This window comes from Eulemur rufifrons, chromosome 17, assembly GCF_041146395.1.
Source record: "Eulemur rufifrons isolate Redbay chromosome 17, OSU_ERuf_1, whole genome shotgun sequence".
NCBI lineage: Eukaryota > Metazoa > Chordata > Mammalia > Primates > Lemuridae > Eulemur > Eulemur rufifrons.
Genome location: NC_090999.1, coordinates 47237651 through 47262812, shown reverse-complemented (window position 1 = coordinate 47262812; position 25162 = coordinate 47237651). Strand labels below are relative to the sequence as shown.

At 33.8% G+C, this 25162-nt stretch overlaps 1 protein-coding gene across 2 annotated transcripts in view; it reads right to left on the bottom strand.

The window, feature by feature from the left end:
* The window catches only part of FCHO2 (FCH and mu domain containing endocytic adaptor 2), a 109473-nt gene that overhangs the window by 34234 nt on the left and 50077 nt on the right, over nucleotides 1-25162 (bottom strand). For both annotated transcript variants that reach the window (XM_069492779.1, XM_069492778.1), the window contains 3 exons: nucleotides 13051-13095; nucleotides 11329-11401; nucleotides 7968-7992 (listed from right to left, as the gene is read on the bottom strand). In XM_069492779.1, the coding sequence (XP_069348880.1) occupies nucleotides 7968-7992; nucleotides 11329-11401; nucleotides 13051-13095 (143 nt within the window). The remainder of the gene's footprint in view (nucleotides 1-7967; nucleotides 7993-11328; nucleotides 11402-13050; nucleotides 13096-25162) is intronic.

Sequence of the window (25162 nt, the reverse complement as noted above, 5' to 3'; positions counted from 1 at the left end):
TAACAGACATCGAAATGCAACATAAACAAGTTCAGGTATTCAGAAAAAGTTTTTGTCAAGTTAAAGGAAACTGGGCGTACCTGAAAGTGGAAGAAGAGCCAGTAAATATAGATACTGCAGAAATGAGAGGAGATAAAACGGGAACAAGGTCCTCTATGAGTTAGGAAAAAACAAGTTCAGACAAAGAGGCCTCTGTTCCTCAGGGACTAGGAAAAAATGAAAGGAAGAAAACAGGTATTTGGGTAGAAATACCAGCAGTTTTGTGGATAACCAATTTTTCACTCAAATCTTCAAAGTGAAGAAATAAAAGGGCAAGACTGTGTATGTCTGGGGCTGGGGTGTGGTGAAGTGAAAGGACTTTAGTAACTGCAAACACAGACCATGAACCAAAAAACAGAAATAAAAGACTACCAAGAAAAATTCAAACTACACTAAGATAACAAATTCAAAAGCTTCAAAATATACTCTGTTGGTGAAGCTGTGGGGAAATGCATGTTCATACTTCGTTGGTACAAATACAAAATAGTACAATCTCTACAGAGAGAAATTTGGCAGTATGCAACAAATCTACACCCACATTTACCCTTTCACCCAGGAATTCCACCTTCTAGAAATTCTCCCTGAAGACACACCTCCAACTATTTAAAAATACATGTGCACAAGGTTATTCATCAAAATTTATCTGTGACTTGAAATTAATGGAAATTACCTAAATGTCCAAGCACAGCTGAATGACTATGGTATGTAAATAAAATGGAGTACACCTGGCCCTCTATATCCACAGTTACTGCATTTGCGGATTCAATCAACTATGGATCGAAAATATTCAAAAAATTTTTAAAAGCCCAACACAACAATAAAATAATACAAATTAAAATCTAATACAGTAACATTTATATTGTTATCAGATATTATAAGTATCTAAAGATGATTTAAACTATATGGGAAGATGTGTAGGTTATGTGCAGATACATTTTATATAAGGGACTTGAACATCCAAAGATTTTGGTACCCAAGGGGGATCCTGGAACCAATGCCCCAAGGATACTGAGGGATGACTGAACTAATGAAGTTGGAAAAGAAGAGGAGAGGAGAGAAGAGGAGAGAGGAGAGAAAGAAGAGAAGCTTTAAAAAAAAAGGGGGGGGGCGGAGAGAAAGGTTTCTATGAACTAATATTATATGAACTGATTTCCAAGAAATACTACTAATTGAAAAAAGCCAAGTAGTATAAAGCACATATATAGGATGATAACATATATCAGATGATAGGAAGAGAAGATAAGAAAACATACATGTATCTGCTTATCTTTATGAAAAACAATCATCAGTGGAAGATAATCAGAACACAATTAAGCTAGTTACCTACAAGGAAGGGCAATGGGGTAGAAGGGGGACACATCTCTGAGTATGCATTTATGGGCAGATAAGGAAATATTCCTATGTCTTTGGAAATACACAAGTATTTTGAGATAAAAGGCTATAAGGTATTTTAATTGGTATCAAATGGATCAGGAAAAAATTATGCATACATGTATAAACATATGCACATATACAGAAAGAATGAAAATGTTAAAGTAAATGTGGTAAAAATATAGGGCATAAGTGCATATACCCTTGGCATTATTTTATTCTTCCATTTTTTAAGTTAGAAATTATCTCCAAATAAAAAAATTTTTTAAATGGAAAAAAAAAGGGACTGCCAAGGAATGCCAAGGTGTGGGAGCAAAAGTCTTTTTACTGGTGAGGTACGCCATTCTTCCTCCCATCACTTTCTAAAGCTCAGGAAGAGGGATATGAAAGATTGGGATGGCAGGTGCAACATAAGTCAAGGAGAATGGAGAGTAGCATTTACATGACTATAGCTTCCAGACCAAATAAACAGTCTAATGTAGCCAGCAGTGAGTTAACAGATGAAATTAAAAACTAGAAATGAAAAATGTAATGTAGGGTGAAGAGCAGATTCCCCGACAAAAAGATGATGAGGGCCGTATTTATGACACTAGAAGTAGAGCAGTTTGAGCTCTACATATTGCTTGTTAATATGCAAATATTACTTTAAAAATAAAGAAACTGGCTGGGTATGGTGGCTCATGCCTGTAATCCTAGCACTCTGGGAGGCTGAGGCAGGAGGAATGTTTGAGGTCACGAGTTCAAGACTAGCCTGAGCAAGAGTAAGACGCCGTCTCTACAAAAAATAGAAAAATCAACCAGGTATGGTGGTGTGCACCTATAGTTCCAGCTACTGGGGGATAGGGGGAGCGGTCACTTGAGCCCAGGAGTTGGAAGTTGCAGTGAGCTATGATGATGCCACTGTACTTGAGCCAGGGTGACATAGTGAGATCCTGTATCGAAGAAGAGAAGAGAAGAGAAGAGAAGAGAAGAGAAGAGAAGAGAAGAGAAGAGAAGAGAAGAGAAGAGAAGAGAAGAGAAGAGAAGAGAAGAGAAAGAAACTTTGCCAAGTGTAAATTCATTAGAAATCAGAATGAGAAATTTTTTCAAAATACTTTATCCCTAGTCCAAGTACGCTGGAAACATACCAGGTTTTAGTCTCCTAGAGGTTCTACCTGGGATTTAATAACTGATCCTACTGTAAATTTGTTTACAAGATGCTATATAGTAAGATGTAATAATTTAAAATAATACCAAGCTGTTTTCTGTAAGACTGAGTAAGCTGCTTTTGGACCAACTTCCTACAGATTACAACTATAAACTATGATCAAAATACATAAACAACTATCTGAAGGTAATGGAGAACGTAGAGCAACCACTAAAATAGCTTTACAAAAGGACTCACTCAAAAACTCTATAAATAAATTAAAATGGAATTCAAATAACCAACAAGAAAGCAAGAAAAACAACAAAATGAAAACAAAAAACAGAGGAATAAACAGAAAACAAAAATAAAATGACAAGCAAATTAAGACATATCATTAAATATAAATGGTCTAAATGTATCAATTAAAAGACAGAAATTGACAGAATGGATTTAAAAACATGATCTAACTACATGCTGTCTATAAGAAACACACTTCAAATATAACAGTATAGGTAGGCTGAAAGAAAACGGAAGAAAAAATATACCATGCAAATATTAATAATAGTAAAAAAAAAGGAAAAGAAGTTGTATCTTAATATTATATAAAGCAGATTTCAGAAAGAAAATTGCCAAGGTCAGAGAGGGGCATTATATCCATACAAAAAATCTATATATAATTGTTCATAGCAACTTTATTTCTAATAGACAAAAACTAGAAAAAATTAAAATGTCCTACAATAGGTGAATGGCTGAACAAACTCTGGTACATCCATAACATGATATACTACTCAGCAACAAAAAAGAATGTTCATACACACAACAATCTGGATGAATCTCCAAAGAACTGTGCTGAGTGAAAAAAATCAATCTCAAAAGGGTACATACTATATGATTCCATTTACATAACATTCCTGAAGTGACAAAATTATAGAAATGTAGAAAACAATGTTGCCAGAGGTTAAGGAGTGCCTAGGGAAGGAAGAGAAGCAGCTATAAAAGGGCAACCAATATGAGGGATCTTTGTGGGAATGGAAATGTTCTGTTTTGATAGAATTAGTGTCAGTACCCTAGCTGTAATACTGCACTACAGTTCTGCAAGATATCAGCACCAGGAGGAAGGGGTAATAGACAAGTATACCATACTGTTTCTGTACTATCTTCGTAACCTTCTGTAAATTCATAATTATTTCAAAAAAAGGTTTTTTTTTAAGCAGTGATTCTCACTGTACTAGCTTTTCAACAATAGAACTATTCATAGAAACCTCATCCTACTAAAAATTTGCACATTACCCATATACATGTTTGCCCAATCGATGGTTTCTACATTAGGGCCCACACTGCTGAAGTGAACCATTAGGTCAAAGCTGTAAGAAGAATGGAATAGGCAACTTCACTCACCAATCTTTTTTTTTTAGTAGAGATGGGGTCTCACTCTTGCTCAAGCTGGTCTCTGACTCCTGACCTCAAGCGATCCTCCCACCTCAGTCTCCCAGAGTGCTAGGATTACAGGTGTGAACCACCATAGCCAACCACTCACCAATCTTAAAGATAGTTATTGTGGTCGTGGTGATTTGAGGTGATTTGTCGGCAGCTAGATTATTATTAACATATTAGAGACAGAAAAGATTTCAGGAGTTTTGCAAGGCTTTGCCCTGAAGGAATATGTGAACGTGTTAGTTTGCCTATCAAAAGCTGCCTCGGCTCAGGAGGGTGTCTCAATGGTCACTAGCAGCTGCTTTCCAAGGTGACACTGCAGTCTCAAGCCTGTGGTTCTAGCCTGCTTTGAACAACAAAGCAGGTTTGCATGGAGCCACTGGAAGGGAGCTGATCAAAAAGACGAGCCACCTCTGGCTAAGAGCAGTTAGCCTAAGGGACAGCTTTTGCTTGACTTCTGAAGATCTGTCGCAATACACAATAACTAGATAAAATATGGAGCCACTATGTCTCTGTTTAACTTTTCTGCTAAAGTGATAGTTTTATCTTAGAACTTAGAAGTTTGTCCTAGAAAGATTTTGTAACCGTTTGTTCATATAGTAGAGTTAATTAAGAGACCTATAGAAGCCTTTTGGGAGACTTTGAACCCAAAAAGAACTACCTGTTATTATGTAAATCTGTTACCCCTGGCAACCAATCACTGTGCCTATAAATACTGAGTTGAAACTTCAGTATGGGCCTCAAAATTCACGGGAATATTTTGGGACACCCTAGTACCCTCACTTTTTCTATATTCATAAATCTATTCTTTATAAGCTAAATTTTTGCCTCTGTGTATTGTTTTATTTCTATTTTCTATTATTTTTTCATCCTTTGCAATGACCCCTGCGCCTGAGGGACCCGATTCTTTGCTGGGAGAGTAGCTAACTCCCCGCAGTGATTTAAAACATATATACTGAAATGAAGCTCAAGAGTCAATGGAATGTTTCTGCATCGCTCTTTGGAGTGGGGACATTGGTCAAAACCAAAAAAAAAAAAAAAAAGCAATTATACTTCATTGGTCAACTTCTAAAAGATACGGTTGCTCAAAGTAACTTTTAGGCCCTTAAAAAAAGGAAAACAAATGAACAATCATTTCCCTACCAAGATAGCCTATTTTAAAATTAGTAAGACACAGTCACGAATAGGCCATAAGTAAATAATAACAGGCTACAAATAAAAGGAAACAACAAAAATGAAAGTCTCTTTTCCCTACTGACCACTGTAATCCCCCTCTACAATGGTAACCACAATCAAGTGTCTTGTACCTCATTCTTTTAAGAAAATAACACATATACCCACATATTTACATTTTATTTTTAAAACAGCAATCACTTAGAAGATTATGCTTGCTTTTATTAAGTAGGCTCTTTCCATATCAGCAGACACAGATCAACTGAATTTGTCATAATATCTATTACCCCATCAAGTGTATGTTTAATAATTTATTTAACCAGTTCCCATTTTGATGGATACTTTGGTGTTTCCAAATTTTGCTAATGTAAACAATGTTGAAATGAACATCTATCTCTCCTTTCTGTCCCTCACTTTCTATATATGCATGTATCTTGATCAAGTGTGTACGTATATGTATGTATACTTTATATACACACACATATATACATAAACATATAAATAAAGTTTTGTGAATACAGACATAACAGTAAATTCTTAGCAGGTGGACTGCAGGGTCAAAAAGGAATACACATTTCTTATTTGGAGCAATACTGCCAAACCATCCATAAAATGGATTGCACTAATCTACATTCTTACCAACATAATGAGTATATCAAAACTTATGCCAATATAATTACAGACTATAGTAATGTCATACTAATTAGCATCAGAATGAGACTACTATTTTGAGTGACATTTATTATGGTTATTTACCACTTTTATTTCTTTTTATGAAAATTGCCTATTTTTACCCTATGCCCTTTTCCTCCTGCGCATTCGCTTACTTTTTGTACTAATTTGTATAAAAACTTTATAAATAAAAGTAATTAGCCCCTGTCATATGTCTTACAAATATGTTCTGTCAGTTTGTCTTTGATGACTTAAATCCTTTTACAGTATAATTTTTATAATTTTATAAATTTTCATGTCCAGTCAAATTTATCAATTATTTCTTACATGGCATTAGAATTTTGTTTTCTCTTTTTTTATTTCAAAATATTACAGGGGCATGAATGTTTTTGGTTACATGCATAGATTTTGTTATGCTTGAGTCAGAGTTATAAGTATGCCTATCACCCAGATAGTGTTCACTGTACCCATTAGGTAGGTTTTTGCCCACTCTCCTCCCTCCACTCCATTGCTTAATTTTTACTGAGTTTTAGAATTTTGTATTCTCTTTAAAAGCCCTTTCCTAATTCTGGTTAAGTATTGGCTAAAGTACAAAATTGGATAATACTGATCATTGTAGAGTAGCATCAATTAGCTACTGAGAAAATAAAAAATGTTTTACTTAAAGAGAATATATATAAAATAAAACATTAAGTATTAAAGAATTTTATTCAATGTCACAATCATCAAATAAATGCTACAAGTAATTAATTCAGAAACAAAATGCATGATGAGTACTAAAGTAAATGCCAAAGACATCTGCTGATTTTTCATTAATTAATTAACCAAAGGTATTAAACAAACAAGGGTATTAACCCATTAAATTCATCTAATGAGTTATGATGATTTTAACCTCATAACTCATTAGAAATCTATTTATTTTCCATATAAATTTATCAACAAATCATAATTTTATTTTAAAGCTGAAATATGAAACAAAAATACTAGTTTTATCTTACTTCAACAGCATACAACATAATATTTCGCAAAATATTTTTAGTACTTTATTTGGTACACCATTATGCTGTAAAAGATCAAGATGTTTCTGGGCCAAAGGAAACAATAGTTATACAAGCAAGAACAATAAGCAAAGGAGAGAGATTGTTTGGAACTCTTACACTTATCAACATGATCAGTGTCTGATGAACATTTTGAAAAATATGTCTGTCTACACATTACTTACAGCATTTGGTAAATCTACTCTCCCACTGTAACCACAGGGAGCTCCCTTTGATGTCTTCTTTAATTATATATAAAGAAATACATTTAACCAAGAATTATAAACATTCTTTAAAACAAAACAAAAAGCACAGAAAAGTACTGACCATGGTTGTTGCTGCTGTTTCTAAAATGACAATCTCTTAAATGAAACTTCAAAATGCATGCCACAAATAGGCTGTATTTTAATAGGGCTAAGAATATATTAGTAAGAGCAGCACATTTTAAAACAAAGTACACAGACTGGTATCTGGCATGTTTCTCAAGAAAAAGCAATATGATAAGACACCACTCCAATTTTTTTTTTTTTTTTTTTTTTTTTTTTTGAGACAGAGTCTCACTCTGTTGCCCAGGCTAGAGTGAGTGCCGTGGCGTCAGCCTAGCTCACAGCAACCTCAAACTCCTGGGCTCAAGCGATCCTCCTGTCTCAGCCTCCCGAGTAGCTGGGACTACAGGCATGCACCACCATGCCCGGCTAATTTTTTCTATATATATTTTTAGCTGTCCATATAATTTCTTTCTATTTTTAGTAGAGATGGGGTCTCGCTCTTGCTCAGGCTGGTCTCGAACTCCTGAGCTCAAACGATCCGCCCACCTCGGCCTCCCAGAGAGCTAGGATTATAGGCGTGAGCCACCGCGCCCGGCCACCACTCCAATTTTAAAAGTGAAATATCCACTTTTCAAAGGTAGTTAGAAATACTTTCTATTTAATAGAAAAGCATCTGGCAACATAAAGCCAAAAATGCATCTGTAAAAAATTTCAATAGTGAATTTACAATAACAAGGTTAGTATCTTTCTTTGAAAGACTGGTAACAACTAAATTCAAATATGCTAGGTTTTTCTTAATGAAAACAGCTAATTTAAATTGTTTATATCAAAATTAAATCTACTTACAAGTGAATCTGCATCAGGGCATTCCCTATTAAAATAAACAAAACATCAGAAATATTCAACTATTAGAACTGTCTGCTAATTATACTATATTTAAAGTGTTTTCCTTGCTAAATATCACTTTTATTTATTTAACTCTATAAAAATACTTAAAGAAATCAAGTCATGAAGATTAAAATATATATTATTTTAAAATTCAAAAGAAAGCATTCCTATACCCATATTACGTGGCAAAATAAAACACAAACAGCTTACAAGTATTCTAAAAACTATTTTCAAAAGTACTTCTTTTTCATGAATATATCTGTACACCGTATCAAGGAAGTTGTCATTCCTACAAGACTTTCTAATGGTTTGTCATTGTTCAAGTACATTAAGGTTAAAAAATAAATTTCTTAAAGAAGAAAGCTTGGATTAAAAAAAAGAGTCTATATTAAGCAGTAAAACTTAACACCAGTAGAAAAATTTACATTTATTGGTAAATAACATTTTTAAATAAAATTTTTAAAACACTTTGGTTTCATTTGAAGTACTTTCCATAACTTCATGTATATGGAAGTCAAAACTAGTTTTCTCCAAATATGCTAAATGAGTAGACTTCCAGTTAGAATAAACTTTCTAGTCTAATGTAATAATAAGCAGATGAGAACTGGAATTCTATCATTTAATATTGAATTTGCATATAAGCTAGTGAAACTATTATTTTATATATAAAACTAAAACAAACAAGACTTAAGTATGTAAAATTAAGGACACTGAGGTCAAGATTAATGAGATTAGAAGAATTTCTATGTACACACTCTAAAACAAAATCATAAACAAAAACTAGCATACAGATTTAAAAGACATTTGGACCTTTGACTGGAGACAGTTAATGTGTATAATACAGTTTAGGCATCCCTAATATGAAAATCCAAAATCCTGAATGTTCCACAATCCAAAAACTTTAAAGCACCAACAGGATGCGCAAAGGAAATGCCCACTAGAGCATTTCAGATTTTGAATTTTCAGAATAAGAATGCTCAATTGGATATATTCTGCAAGTATTTCAAAATATGAAAAAATTTGAAACCCGATACACTTCTGGTCCTAAACATTTCAGATAAGGAATACTTAACCCATATCAGAATCTATTGAAATGGGTTATTCTCTATCTACCCAAGACTAAACAAAAAACAGAAAAATCTACAAACTTAAGAATTTTCTTAAAAGAAGATAGGATAAAATGGACTGAAAAAAATGAAAAGGGAGGAAGATGGCTACACTGCTCTTAATCCAAATTGAAGCACCAAAGAGATGAGTAAATGGAAACCTCATGTATCTTAATATCTACTTGAAAGTCACTTAAAATTGCAAGTTTTGAAATACAGCTTCCTTATTGGTAGATGAGGATTATATTAAAAAAAAAAAAAAAAAAGGCATACTCTGAGAAAATGTTCCAAAAAAGGCATAATAATAAATTCAATCCTTCTAGAGAATCAAATCAATCAAGATGTTAGTCTTTTGTTTTTTTCTTTTTTAAAGATACAGTTTCAAAGAAGGGTTAACATCACTAGCAGTTTATTCTCTGGCTTTAAGCCAGAGGATTCAGTCTTTGTGGTAAAGCACCATCTATTTGCCTTCACAGTGGGCTACATGAGAGCTGTCCATGAAGCTCCAGGAAGAGGAAGCTCTGAGCAGGATCCATCTTCCACAATTACAAGCATCTCAAAAGCCTTCAGGCTATGAAGAAGGGGCATGCCAAGAGCCTCTGGCATTTCAAGCAAAGCAAATTCTAATATTTTTTCTCCAAAGAAGTTTGAAAGAAAGTAATGAAAAGTTTGAAAACAAGTAATGATGGTACGGCAGTTTAAGCACTGGCTTTCTGCTTAGTATTCTCATTGGCAAAAAATCATTCTAAGTGGCTTAATCATCATACTAGAAAATTACTGATAATGAAAAACTCCTTTAAAAACATGGCATATGAAAATATTATAAGTTCCCTACATGAACCGTAGTGAAAACCATGCATTACAAAAATATTTTAATTTAAGGCCATGACTCTTTACAATAGAGTCACTAACAGATAAACTGGCTACATTTTTAAAATTTACTTACAAATCAATTGTATAGATTTCACTATGTGTTTCCAGTATCATAAAAAGAGATTAGGTTCCACCCCCTTAGCAAAATATCCCCTTCATAAATGCTCAAGACATTTGCAGAAAAGATAACTGTAGATATAAATCACTTTGCAATTGGTCTTAATTTGTTAACCAAATAACACTCGGGAGAGGGGAAGAGACAAACATTTAGAATGGGAGAAACTCAAACAGGAATATAGGTAGAAGGCAAGAATACTCAAAGCACAAATTGTTCTCTTATGTTGAATATATGAGTGCTTATCAAAATAGTAAATCTCGTAAGAGTTCCACTGATTATGCTAAAGAAGTAGAGTTTTTAAACTAATTTTCAGCCAATGTTACTGGGTCAAGAAATCACTCAAGACTTTCGATTAGTGTCACTTCAGTCTAAATGGATTGAGTAATCATGGAAAGAAAGATTCCTTTAATTCTAGTTGTCTCTGAATAATCACAGCTCAATGATTTTCAACCCCAGGTGTATATTAGGAATTACACAAGCTGCTTAAAACAAAACAGAACAAAAACTATACTGGGGTCTCCCACCTACAGAATTTGATTTAATTGGTGGGGTCTGGCATAAGTACATTTATTTTTATTTCCCAAGTAGTCATAATGTTTAGCCAAAGTAAAAAACTTTGTTTAGCTAAATACTAGCTCAATTTCTTATATGCTTATTATGTATTCTTTGTATGCTAATTTCTCATTTTTAAAAGAAGGTGAGTCAGACTTACAAGTGGACCAAATACTCTATCAAAAAATGATGACCTAGCATAAGTGGTAAAACATGTTAGGGCCCCCCCACCCATTTAACATTTTCCATTTATGTACACATATACCACTATGTGCCTATATGCTTAGAATTGTCTCAAAGGATTTTCATCAAATAATTCACCAGAGGTTTTCTCGTAGGCATAAAAATTTTGATGAATTTTGGTTTTTTCCTGCACTTTTGTTTAATTTTTAAAAATATGCATGTATCATTTTATAAAATAAGGATATTTTAAAGTAAAGCTTTCATCTATAATGTCTTAAAATTTTTAAATAATTAATAAGAAAAGTTAATACTTTGAACTAAACTAGAGGAACTGGCAAATGTACTTAGAAAGCTTTATACTTTTCACCCCTTACACATATACTTTGAGCTATTTCCAAAAGACTTCTTTCTTTCCAAATTCAAAACAGTCTTATTCTTAATGACTTCTAAAAATAAAAAGGATGTTGACAATATTTAATATACTTACACAGATTCTGCATCCTTTTCCTTTTTAATTATTCCCGACAAAGCAAAAGGCTTTCTTCTCCTTGGTTTCATACCTTTAAGATAAATGTATTTGTTACAGAAACACAACTGTTCCTGATAAATATATTAAACTTATGAATGTATCTTGTATTTTGACATTTAATTTACTCATAACTGCTAATGCTAAACTTAGAAGAAATAAAATTATCAACCACTAAACCCTAGTATTTAAATCACAGTCTTAGTCTGTTTAGACTTTTCTCATGTTAATATAATAGTCTATTATTCACCAGAAGATTACAGAATGTTCACTTGATTGATGTAATTCTTCTCTTCTCCTAAGTCCCCCTTAACTCACCTCAGGCAAAACAAGAAGATGGCTATGTTAATATCTTAAAACTTCAAAGAACGTAGATTATTCATTATATTAGATCTTGCTATAAATGTCGTCCAAATCATGTTCCCTTTCTAGAGGGTCTCACAATATAAATGTATTGTTTTAAATAAAAAGATGATACAGCAGACCCATCAGAAGTAAAACACAAAGTTCGTAACATGGCATTCTTGTGTCCATATGTTATCCCTAATACAAACAATGTTTTAAATGCATCCTACCATAACTAAGGAGCAAGAATCATCTTTGTTTATCCTAATACAGTAGTTCTTCATTCTCTTCTTGTACAACAAATTATTTTTAAAAGGTCATTCATGCTATTGTTGATGGAATTCAGCACTTAAACCTTAGCTGCTCACTCTTTGAGAAGTGAGCAGTAGAGACCTTAGGTCACCTAAGCCAACTCTTCATCTTACAGATAAGGAAACTCAAAGGGTTTTTTGTTGTTGTTTTTTTAAATTGTGTTATACCACTAGGAGATACTACAGCTAGACCAAGAATCCAGGTGTCATAATGTACCCTACACCACACATTTGTACAGTATATTTTAAAAATCTACTTATTTTCATAGTACATGTATTTGTTGTCCTTACTTTATAATAAAGAAGTTAAAGTTCAGAGAACTTAAATAATTATTGCCCTCAAATAGCCAGTGAATACAAATAGCCAGTGAATCCAAGAAGCCTAAGTCCCAGGGTCACTACTACTACTAATAGGGTTAATAATAAACTTATCAGATGATAGAAAACCATTTCCCAAAATTCTTGCACAGGGGTTGGAAAAAATAGAAGACTGCTTTCAAATTATTTCCAGTAGCTCACAAAGTGAGATATACAAAACATGAACAAAAACAGCAGGCATCTCTTGAGTTTCATTCTATAAAAAACACCTATTTAAATAGGAGTCATGCTGGTTGTGGAACCAAGTCAAATCATCACCCATTCTGAATGATGGTATAATTTCATTAATTAATGAAATGTTACTCACTGTAGAATAAGCACTACACATTAACGTGTAGTGATGAGTTTTCATATTCATGACATTAGAATGTTTAAAGATAAATGTTAATGAAGAAAACTCTCAATGTATATTTAAAAATATATATTAATCTTTTAAAATATATAATTTAATACAGTAAATATTTCTCTGGGCAAATCTATTGTTTATTATTAACTAACAATTAGCATCTGCAGGCCTTCAAATTACATTCAGATTTTTACACCACTCCATAAGTATGCTGATACCTATGAATAGCAGTCCCTCCTTATTCAATGAACATAAGATACTGGCTAGCTGCCATGTACATTAACATATTACTAGTCAACTTACCTTCAACTGCACTAGCAGGGTCACATTCCTCAAACTCAATAAGACCTGAAAAAAAAATTGAACTTCTAGTAGAAAACAAACAGGGTAATAAACAATTATCTGATAAATCCCATTATAATACATCTTTTTTTTTACATTTTTAAATTTTTTAATTTAATTTTTTAATGTACATCTTTTTAATTATTCCAAAACGTGTTTGAGTGTTATCTGATACTTAATTCAAATATCAGTAATAATTTTTAAAAAATCAAATAATCCTAACAATTAAAAATAATTGAGACTAGCCTATATGGTCACAATAATTTACTAAAAACCCTTCTTATGTGGTATCACAGACCTGGAGACACAGAAATCTAACATGTAGTTTTTGTTTTCAAGGAGCTTGCAGTACAATTGATGAGAGAAAACAAGCTAAAAGGCAGTTATTGAATCCTTGGTTGTGCTTATGGGAAGGACAGGAGTCTCAAGACAGTAAATACTACTAGAATGCATGGTTGGGACATCAATCTATTCTGTTCACTACTGTATCCTCAATACCTAGAAAATGCCAGGCAAATAGTAAATCATCAGTAAATATCTGTTGGTGAAATAAATGAATTAATTATATACGAGTTAAGTGGTAGCTCTGGGATCATAACCCAGATCTTTCTAACTGTATACCAAGTCAAGGAATTAGAACTATAGTTTGCAGGCAATGGGAAGAGATTTCATGTGAGAAGGATATACACACATACATCTAGAAAATGGTCTTGTAGGAAAATTAATTTAGCACTATGAGGGACAGATTATAGAGAAGAGGAATATAATAAAGTGGAAATCAGTTAGAAAACAATTAAAATAGCCATGAAATGACAAAACTGCTGAAAGTAGTCTTAAAATGCCATAAAATGTATGTGCAATATCTATTTATTTAGTTAGCAGAGAAAGTAGCAAAAGCATGAATTACTCTTCTATTAAAATATCACAAAAGCTAAATATCAGACTAAAAAATTATCTCCCACTGTCATGTTAGTCCTCTTTTATAATGTATTTGATATAAATTTATGAAAGTCCAGTATTTTTGTGAAATAATTTTTAATTTATTAATAGTAATTGGTATAACCTGCTGTATCAAGAAATTTTAAAATAGTGCTTAAAGAATGGATGATAAATGATTTCGTTACTGGTTCTTCTGAGATGTTAAGCTTAACTATTAATACAACTATGTGCAAATTTGTGATCAGCATTCTCACTGATCAGTCCATTATAAAAGAAAACCACTGATTCACAAGAAAGATTTCTCTACAAGCAGAAGGATCTAAAAATGTTGGCTAAATATCCCTCTAATTCCCCCTAAATCTAAGATTTATTTCTATTTGGTCCTAGTCTCCATTCAACTAAAATAGATTAGTATTTAATAAGCAGAATAACTAAGATAGTCATAAAAGTGATTGATAAACTAATCAATTATTAATATCTTCCCTACTAGAGCATTCTTCCATATATACATCATTCGACCAAGGAAAAAAAATACATTTATCACTTCTACCAAAAGCAAGCCTTATAGAGTCAAAAAAAACAACCCAATTAAAAATTTAAGGGCTCTATTCAAGCCCACTCTGCAAATCTGGAAGCTGAGAAATCAATTAATGAAAGGATACTAAGCTTGTTTATAGAATCCCTTAGAAGTCTATATTAAAGATTTACAATGAGATGAGGACAGATTGAAAAATCAGTAAAGGTAAAGAATTTAGGTATGTATATCTCATAATTAGCAACTTTTTACTTGGTATAAAAATTATGATAAATGAAAAATCTCCATTTAAATTACCAAGAGCTTATTATGTATTATTGGCTTTTCCAAGTACTAATAAAGCTTGAGAAAATATAACCATCTGTCAAATCTGAGAAAGAGTTTAACAGAAACAGGCAACCAGAAATGTTACCTACAGTTACACAGCACATAATATGTACCCATTAACTATTTACAGAATCTCTAATATTCAGGCAATAGGCTTATGGGGGGGGCAGTAAATAAAAATAAAAACAAAACACCAATGTCAAACAAGATGCATTGTTTATAAATACTAAAAAAAATAATATTTAGAAGGACTTTTACAACATCTAAGCAAATATGGCATACATAGAAAAAGATCTTCAGATGACTTCATATATGTGAAAATAGTAAAGACATTCCTCAACTCTATAAAATCAACCCTTTCAAAATTCATTTTTTCCTCACAAAACCCTTTTCCTATACTAGACACATCTTGATTGTTCTTCCTATCTTTATTAAACATCCTCTTAAAATCCATTTGAAATAGAAAAATGTCCAATAAAATATTCAATAAAAAAACATTTTAAAATATAAAATGCTAAATCATTTCAAATCATAAAATACACATAAAAAATTTTAAATTGAGTACCATCCATATAAACTTTTCTATTGAAGACAGAAGTACTAACAGTTTCTGGTATAATAAAACTAAATATACCCTTAAAAAAAAAAACCATTAAATCATGCATGAAAAAGATTTTCTTTTTCAAATGGCATATGCTCCACATGCTGCTTCACATGGCAAGGCTTTGCGTGCCTGGCTCAGTGCCAGTTGACAGCTCAGCTGGATATCAATGCATATTCTGACCCCCCTTGTAGCGTGTCACTTCTGAACTGTTTCACAAGTGGAAAGTTTATTCAGCATCTCCCTCAAATGCAGTCCACTGCCCATCATTCTGCTATTTAATCATAAGACAAGTTATTTTTTTGACAGTACTAAAGCCAGAGTGAGAGTCTTAATGAATAGTTTGCTACAACTGGAATTTCAACTGTTTTAGACTCAATTAATTCTTTTGTCAAAATAAATAACTGCTTTTAGCACTTAGATTTTATGCTGGGTCACAAGGGCAATTTAGTTTGTATAAAAGCAAATAAAACCATTTTGGCTCTGTCTCCTGATGCTCTTTTACACATTTTAAAATGCCACTATGAGTTCAATTAAACTCATAGAACAGAAGAACTCTAAGAAGTCAATGATTCAAAGCAAAACAATTCTTAAATATGCTTTAGTCATCAGGTAGGAATAAATTATTGCTATTAAAAAAAGACATCAACCTAAAGAATTCATTCAAACCTATTCTGGATCAAAACTTTTAAGAAATCGTTACAGGAGAAAAAGCAATTTACTTAATAATCTTTAATCACTACAACTCTTTGTGGAATGAGGTAGAGAACAAAATATGTGAAATATTTAATTAATAGTCCCTGTTCTAGAATCAATCCTAAATCTCAGGCCACCAACAGGGTAAGTTTATAACTTTGTCTAGTTAAAAACTGGCCTCAAAACTCAAATAAGAAGTCTAGCCTATTCAAATCAAGCATATTTCTGTATATTTCCAATTGAAACCAAAGAACAACACGATTCTAATTAGAGTTAAGGTAAAACATACAAACACACTCAGACATACACCCAAAGTCTAATAAAAGGAAAGATGATAATGAAGAGGGGGAGGTGTGTATAGAGAGAGAGAGGTGTGACTCATAACAATGGAAGTCAATGACTACATTTTCAAGCTTGCTCCTGGGCTTGTGGAATGCAACACAGCCACATTCCCAGATGCCTGGGATGATGAACCTGGCAAGCTAACACACACAAAAAAAGAGAATCAAACTCGAGCTTGTGGTGATAAGCAAAAGGCAGAGAGGCTCAAGTTCTGGTTTTGGCACTTGTTTGCTGGCTGATTACCTCGGACTGGTTACCTAACCTAGGTTGTATCATTTATGAAAGGGGGATGGATAACAGCAATACATTTTTCCACATTTGCTTTTCCTCTCTCTACAACATAGCCATAAACACACAGTGTTTTCTTTTGCTAATCTATTTGACAGTTGCAGGCACCAATGACACTTCACTTCAGAGATATCTATTTTAATAAAGGACCTATAGAAACAACTTCCTCAATTCAGTGGTCCCAAATCCCAGCTGATCCTCAGAAACTCCAAGTGTAATGGTTCTCAAACTATCAGAATCAGCTGGAGGGCTTATAAAACCAAAGACTGCTGGCCCCATCCCCAGAGTGTCCCTTTTGGAAGGTCGAGGGTGGTGCTCAAAAATGTGCTTTTTAAACAAATTCCCAGGTGATGCACTGGTAATGGAATCATACTTTGGGAAATACAGTCCTAGGAGATCCCTGGCCATTGCCAGATACTCTTAACTATGGATAGTGTTTCTCCAATTATACTGTGCATACAAATCACCTGGGATCTTATTAAAATACAGATTCTGATTCAATAGGTCAGGGATAGGGTTTGAGACTCTACAGCTATAACAAGTATCCATGTGGTTAAGGCTACACGTTTCCAACAATGGCTGCACAATAGAATCAGCTAAGAAGTTTTAAAATATAGTGGTATACACCCTAGATGAATGAAATCTGAATTTCTGAGGTAGCATGCAGTCTGTACATTTAAAAAAAGAAAAGAAAAGAGAAATGAAAAGGGGAAAAAAAATCACAAATGATTCTCATACAAACCCAAGGCTTGAAAACCATGAGGCAAATTTAGAAATTAGTCTTAAATCAAATGAATAGGTTTTTAACCATGGATTTCAGTCACTTCGAAACCCTCCAGTTCTTCAAACACAGAATCTTAGCACTGAAACAATCTCCTCCTACATCCACATTCTGACACTGTCCCCACAACCCTAGATTGAGTCATGTTTTCATCCTATATGATCCTCCTAAAAAACCTTGTTTTGACTTTTAATTACAGCATTTATATCTATAAGCCTTCCCCATCTCAGTTAATGGCAACTCCATCCTTTCAGTTACTCAGGCAGGCCCAAATGCTTGGAGTGATTTCTTCCATCCTCTTTTTGAACAGCTCTGCTGAGGTATATTTAACATGCAATCAACTACACCTATTTAAATTGTACAATTTGATGAATTTTGACATGTGTTACATTTGTGAGACTACTGCCACAAATAAGATAATAACATAGGCATCACCTCATGCTCCTTTGTAACTCATCCCAAGGCAAGCACTGTCATTATAAATTAGTTCATATTTTCTAGAATGTTATATAAATAGAATCATGCATTATGTATTCTTTTTTTTTGTCTGGATTCTTTCACCCAGAATATTTTGAGATTCATCCACGCAGTTGCATGTATCAAGAGTACATTAATTTTTATGGTTGAGTAGTACTTCACTGTATGGACATACCACAATTTGCTTACCTTTTCATCTGTTAATGGACATTTGGGTTGTTTTCAGTTTGGGGCTATTACAAATAAAACTGCCAAAAACATTTATATACAAGTCTTTGAACATAGACAAGTACTTCCTTTTCTTTTAAGTAAAGATCTACGAGTAGAATGGCTGGATCACATGGTAAATGTATACTTAAATGTCTAAGAAACTGCCGAGTTATTTTCCAGAGTGGCTGTACCATTTTATATTTTCACTAGCAGTGCATATGAGTTCCAGTTCTTCCACATCCTCAACAGCACTTGGTATAGTCAGTATTTTTAATTTTAATCATTCGAATAAGTATGTAATGATATCTTATTGTGGTTCTAGCTTTCATTTCTCTAATTACTAATGAAGTTTAGCATCTTTTCATGTGTTTATCTGCCATTCATATATTTTCTTTTGTGGAATGTCTAAATCTTTTGGCCGTGTTTTGCATTATAATGTATACATTGGCACTGGGGTCACCATGCATTTCTCAGGAAGAAGGTTAAATAGGAAGGCAGTTTGTACCTGCTGAGATGGCATCTCTGGGATGATGGCGGAGGGAGGTAATTGTAGCAACAACTTGCTGGCTGCAGAGACTACAAGTCTGGAAGAGCAGCTGCAAGAATGGAGAGAAGTGACACTGATGGCGGATAACGTCCTCAGATGGGAGAAAAAGCCTGGCTTCCACCTGCCATCATGGGATTATCTAGATCCATCTGAAAAGCTTAAATTGTACTTCATGATCATTCCTCTTGTTGCGGTTGCTTGGGTGGAACATCAAGTCCACAACCTGCTTCTCACCTATCTGATAGTAACTTTCTTTACTGTTGCTTTCTGGACTTAATTAACACGGAATCATTTTGAAGCACACTGGAATGGCCAAAAGGGACAATAAGCTTCCCAAACAAAAAGAAAAGAAAAAAATGAATAATTCACCTGCTTTATTCAAAGTGACTAATGGAGTATACATTGTCCCTGGGAACATGTTCTACTATACTATCTAGATACTAAAATGTTACAGAAGCAGCTCTTTGCTCTCTCTATACCCTCAGTTAACAGAAATTCAGACTCATCAAGGCTTGGGATGTAGTGTCTTTTCGTCAAGTGTAGTTGGATGTATTCTCATCAGTTGGCCTTATATGGACAACCATTAATAAGTATGACTTGGTTTTTCTCACCCAGGGTTAACTAAATTCTTACTTTCAGACCACTTCCTTTAAAATAATATAGCAGTGGACTTTACCCTTTAGCACAGTTAAAGTGACTTTGGATAATTGTTTGAGTTATCTTTGCTTTAGCTAGATACAAGGTAGTGGTCTATGGCTATAAAAAGCTGGTTCTCTACTGTCTGTTTTGACAGTATGCTTAAAAAACTGTGTGACTTTATTAATATAGAGACCAAGCTTACCACTTCCAATGAAGAGACCAATTAAGATTCATTCCTCATTCTGTTTCTTTACCATGCTCCGGAGAAGAATCCCCATGAAATAAAATAAAACCAATTCTATGCCCTAGTATGCATAAACTTTTCCCTTGTGCAAAACTTAGTAATCTGTAGGAAACATTGATCCTTTCACCCAAATGAGGAAAATCTGACAAGCTTAGAGCTCTTGTCCCCTTGTACTTCGATTTCAAGTTAGTAAAGGCTTTTTAATACAATAGCAGATTTCCAAAAGATTGTGTTTAGAGTTTTTAGCATACTTTTAATTTCAGATTTTCAGCCAACCTTAGCTACAGTATACAGTAGGTTAAGACTCATGTCTATGACCTTTACTCCAAGACCAGCCAGTAAAGGATAAAAGTCTTCTATGTTTAGTCAAGATTCATTTCAGTAGAAAATAATCTTATCTGACTCATTTTTGAGACCAGAATAAGCCTTTGAAGATAAGCCTCAAAATTCTCATTTTATGGTAAATGACTGACCATTTCAGTCCTCATAGGTTTGGCATAGGAGATAGTGACTACACTGGTGTCTGACTTTTTTCCTAGATATTTCTCTGAAAAATGAAAGGGCTGTTGGTGAGAGCAGACTTGAGGCGATAGTTGGCCTCCGGTGTACTTAGATTTTTATAACTTATTTGAAAGCCTCTTACAATCATTCTTTCACTGTCAGTGGCTAGAAATTTAGAGTACTTGAAATCTGTAGGAATGAAACTCTGAGGGCCAAAAATGTGACATATTTGGGAATAATTCTTAAACTGATTAGCTAGCGGTAATATAGTTTTGTGAATTTATTGCACTGATGCTGTAAAACATGTACCTTGTGGTATATCTGTCCCTATTAAATAAGTGTTTTCTCCCCATTTAATATTGCTGTAAATAGTGGTGCCCACTGTAGCATATGTCTGTTGTTTAATGTTTCATGTGAAAACTACCTTAATTTTACATGTGTTTCCTCATTGCAAATAAGCCCATCTTCCTATCCAGATTTTGTATATACATGTCCCACTGATTCTAACACTTTTGCAGGTTTAATATCGTATTATTTCTTCTATTTTGTTTTGTGTAAAAGGGGGACGTTTTTAAAAACCTGGAATTTTAAAAAGATAAATAAATAAAATAAATAAAATGTAAACATTTTTAATTCTGAAATAAATTTTAGGTCGAGCACGGTGGTTCACACCTATAATCCTAGCACTTTGGGGCATTGAGGCAGGAGGACTGGTTGAGACCAGGAGTTCAAGACCAGCCTGGGCAACACAGCAAAACCCTGTCTCTAAAAATGAAAAATTTTTAAATTAGCTGGGCATGGTAGCACATGCCCAGCTACTCAGGAGCTGAGGCAGGAAGATCGCTTGAGCCCAGGAGTCTGAGGTTGCAGTGAGCTATGATTACACCATTGCACTCTATTCTGGACAACAGAGCAAAAACGTGTCTAAAAAAAGTAAACAGATAAACAAAAATAAATCTATAGACCAACGGTCAACCGATATTTAACAAGGGTGCCACAATTCAATTGGAAAAGGATAATCTCTTGAACAAATGGTGCTAGGACAACTGGACATTTATACCCAAAAGAATGAAGCTGGACCCTTACTTCTTACTATATGGAAAAATTAAGTCAAAAACAATCACAGACCTAAATGAAAAGGCTTCTTAGAGGAAAACAAGACATAAATCTTCATGACCTTCAATTTAACAATGGTTTCTTAGATATAATAGCAAAAGCACAACCAACAAAAGAAAAAATAAACTGAACTTCATCAAAATTAAAAACTTCTGTGTATCAAAAAACACTATCGGGGCCGGGCACGGTGGCTCACGCCTGTAATCCTAGCACTCTGGGAGGCCGAGGTGGGCAGATCGTTTGAGCTCAGGAGTTCGAGACCAGCCTGAGCAAGAGCGAGACCCCATCTCTACTAAAAATAGAAAGAAATTATATGGACAGCTAAAAATATATAGAGAAAAAATTAGCCGGGCATGGTGGCGCATGCCTGTAGTCCCAGCTACTCGGAAGGCTGAGACAGGAGGATCGCTTGAGCTCAGGAGTTTGAGGTTGCTGTGAGCTAGGCTGACGCCACGGCACTCACTCTAGCCTGGGCAACAGAGTGAGACTCTGTCCAAAAAAAAAAAAAAAAAAAAAGACACTATCGGGAAAATGAAAAGACAACTCACACAATCGAAGAAAATATCTGCAAATCATATATCTGATAAGAATCTAGTATCCAGACTAAAGAACTCTTAGAACTCAACAACAAAAAGATAATCCAATTTAAAAACAGGCAAATAATCATTTCTCCAAAGATGATATATTCTACAAATACCTAAGCAACACATGAAAAGATGCTCAATATCATTAGTCATTAGGGAAACACAAATCAAAACCACAATCATACACTGCCTCACACTCACTAGGATGGCTATATTTTTTTTAAAATAAAAAGGGAAAATGGAACCTGCACCATTGCTGGAAGGAATGTGTAGGAGTACAACTGCTGTGGAAAACTCAAACACAGAATCACCATCTGATGCAATAATTCCACTCCTAGGTATATACCCAAAAGCACTGAAACAGACACTCCAACAAAAACTGTACACATACGTTCATAGCAGCACTATTCTCAATGGCCAAAAGGTGGAAACAACCAAATGTCCATCAGCAGATGAACGGATAAACAAAATGTGGCATATCCATACAATGGAATATTATTCACCTACAAAAAGGAATGAAGTATTGACACAAGATGCAACATGGATAAGTCTTGAAAACATTATGCTAAATGAAAGAAGGCAGACATAAAAGGCCACATATTGTATGATTCCATTTATATGAAATATCCATCCATTTATATGAAATATCTAGAACAGGTAAATTCAAAGAGACAGAAAAGCACATTACTTTTTTCCAGGGGCTGGGGGTTGGAGGGAAATGAAAGTGAACAAGATTTCTTTTTTGGAATAATTAAAATATTCTAGAACTAGATAGTGGTTACGGCTATACAATATTATGAATGTACTAAATGTCACTGAGCTAAATGGTTAAAATTGGTTAAAATTGTGAATTTTATGTTAATTTACCACAATAAAAAAAGAGGGATAATACACATACTAAAGTATTTGGGGGAACGTATATTGACTTCTGCAACTTACTCTGAAATGCATAAAAAAAGATGGATTGATAGATGAACAGAGAGAGGGGTAGATAGATGTAATAAAACAGATATTAAGGTAAAATGTCAGCGGTGGAATCAAAGTGGTAGGTATATAGTCCTTCACTGTAACATGCTTTCAATTATTCTGTATGTTTGAAAGTTTTCATAACAAAAGTTTAGAGAAAAAAGTTATGCTGAATATGCATTTTCAAACCACATCCCTACCTTTCCCTAATTCCTACCTCCAGAAACTTTAATATATCTCCTAGGTGAGAGTGACTGCAGGAGATGTTTGGAGGATATGCTGAGCTCATTATCACGGCTTTTCTCTAGGAAATGCTTCCTTCCCAACAAGTAGTAGGTGCAGAAGCCATGTTTATACTGTATGACCTGGCCAGAACTGACTGGACTTGAAAGAAGATTACCTGAGCCAAGGTGGACCAACCACATTCTTTCTTTAAGATATTTGGAAAGGGACAAACATTTGGGTTAATTCAGAGCTGTGGCTTCAATTAAAGAAAAAGTCTTAAAAACCTAGAAATTACTGGGAGATGACCTTATATCATGTGTCTGGAGAAGCAAAAAGAGCCATTCTGCAAAGCAAATAAAAAAGCAGTAGAAACCAAGAGATAGAATAAAGGAAAAATGATACCTAGCTTTCCTACTGTTTCCTTCTGAGGCCTGGCTATATTCCTGATTTTAGATCCTTGGAATGCCTCATTTTTTTTTCCAATAGATTTCCTTTTAAGTTCAACTTGGATTGAGTTAGCTTCTTTTACATGCTGCAAAAAGAACTAAAACCCTGTCCTTGTTACTATACATACAATTTTTAGAAGTAACAATTATAATCAGCTTACTTTATATTTTCACTTGTATTTTGCTGCCAGAATATTTATGCATTTATTAATATTTTTAATGGGTACCTCAAATCAATGAACTAAGCTTGCCTGAACAAAGTCTGCTCAAAATAGTTTAATGTTTACTTCACAATTTAGGATTATTATTATGAGGATCAATTACTGTGCTGTGATATAAATGCAGATGTAGTTGCTGTAGGATGTCAGATTAAATGATTTCTGAACCCAAAACAGCAGAATCTGCTTTTTGAAAAAAGCTTATGTATTGTCAAGAGCTACATAATTCTAATGTATCATGATATACTGTATGCTAGTACGCCACACAAGAAATGTACTCTCTAACACAGGGGTGGGTAGAGTTTTTCTCTGAAGGGTCAGATAGTAAATATTTTAGACTTTGTGGGCCACACAATCTGTCATAATTTTTCAACTCTGCTGTTGTAGTGTGAAAGCAGCCACAGACAATTTAGAAAATACATAAACAAATGTGACTGTGTTTAAACAAAATTTATTTATAGACTGAAATCTGAATTTCATGTAATTTTCCTGTGTTGCAAAATACTACTCTTCTTTGATGTTCCCCCCAACCATTTAAAAAGGTAAAACCCATTCTTTGCTTGTAAGTTTCACAAAAGTAGGCAGAGTTAAAATTTGGCTCAATGGCCATAAATTTACCAACTCTTGCTCTAAAAGATGTAAAAGATAATCAATTATCAGGTGGCATGCCGAATAATGACGTATAAATGGATGTTTTTAACAGCATACTCTATATACAACCCCACAGGGCAGAGTTCCATAAGTGGAGGTATATTGCCTCACAGAGTGGAGCTGTTCAGTGTTATTTTCTTTGTAGGCTCTCCTTTTTCATTCTCCCATTGGTACTAATCTACGTATATTATCCTCTTTCCCTAATCATTATCCACTCTTTTTTTTCTTCTTTTTCTGGTCATTTCCCTCTTGCTAGCTAACAGAAAAACCACAACATCACGGCATAACTGATATGGTTAGTGGGTCTTTGCCTCTTCTTATCTATTTTTAATTTTGGTTTCTACACAAGGGTTTTTGTTTTTCTGATTTCAAAAAAAGCAAAAACATTTGGGTGGGGTGGTAGGGGTAGGAGGCTCTCTTTAAAGGTTTGGCATTATTCCTAATCTGGGGTCTGGAAAGATAACTAGATTACATTTTTAAAAAATGATTTGCTTTATTCTGTAATTTACAATAATATATCTAATGTAGTAGCTAAAATATTCCAAATATCCCAACTAATACATTGTCATTTAGGTAGTCTCACCACATGAATCTTATTTTTCTCTTTTTGTTGTGGCCAATTGTTTTTTTATGTCCACATTTCTCAGACTTCTCCCATTTGTATCTTTAATTTTAAAGATTTGTATCTATAAACTTATTAATATCATATAATGAAAGTACAGATAAGTTTTTCAACAAAG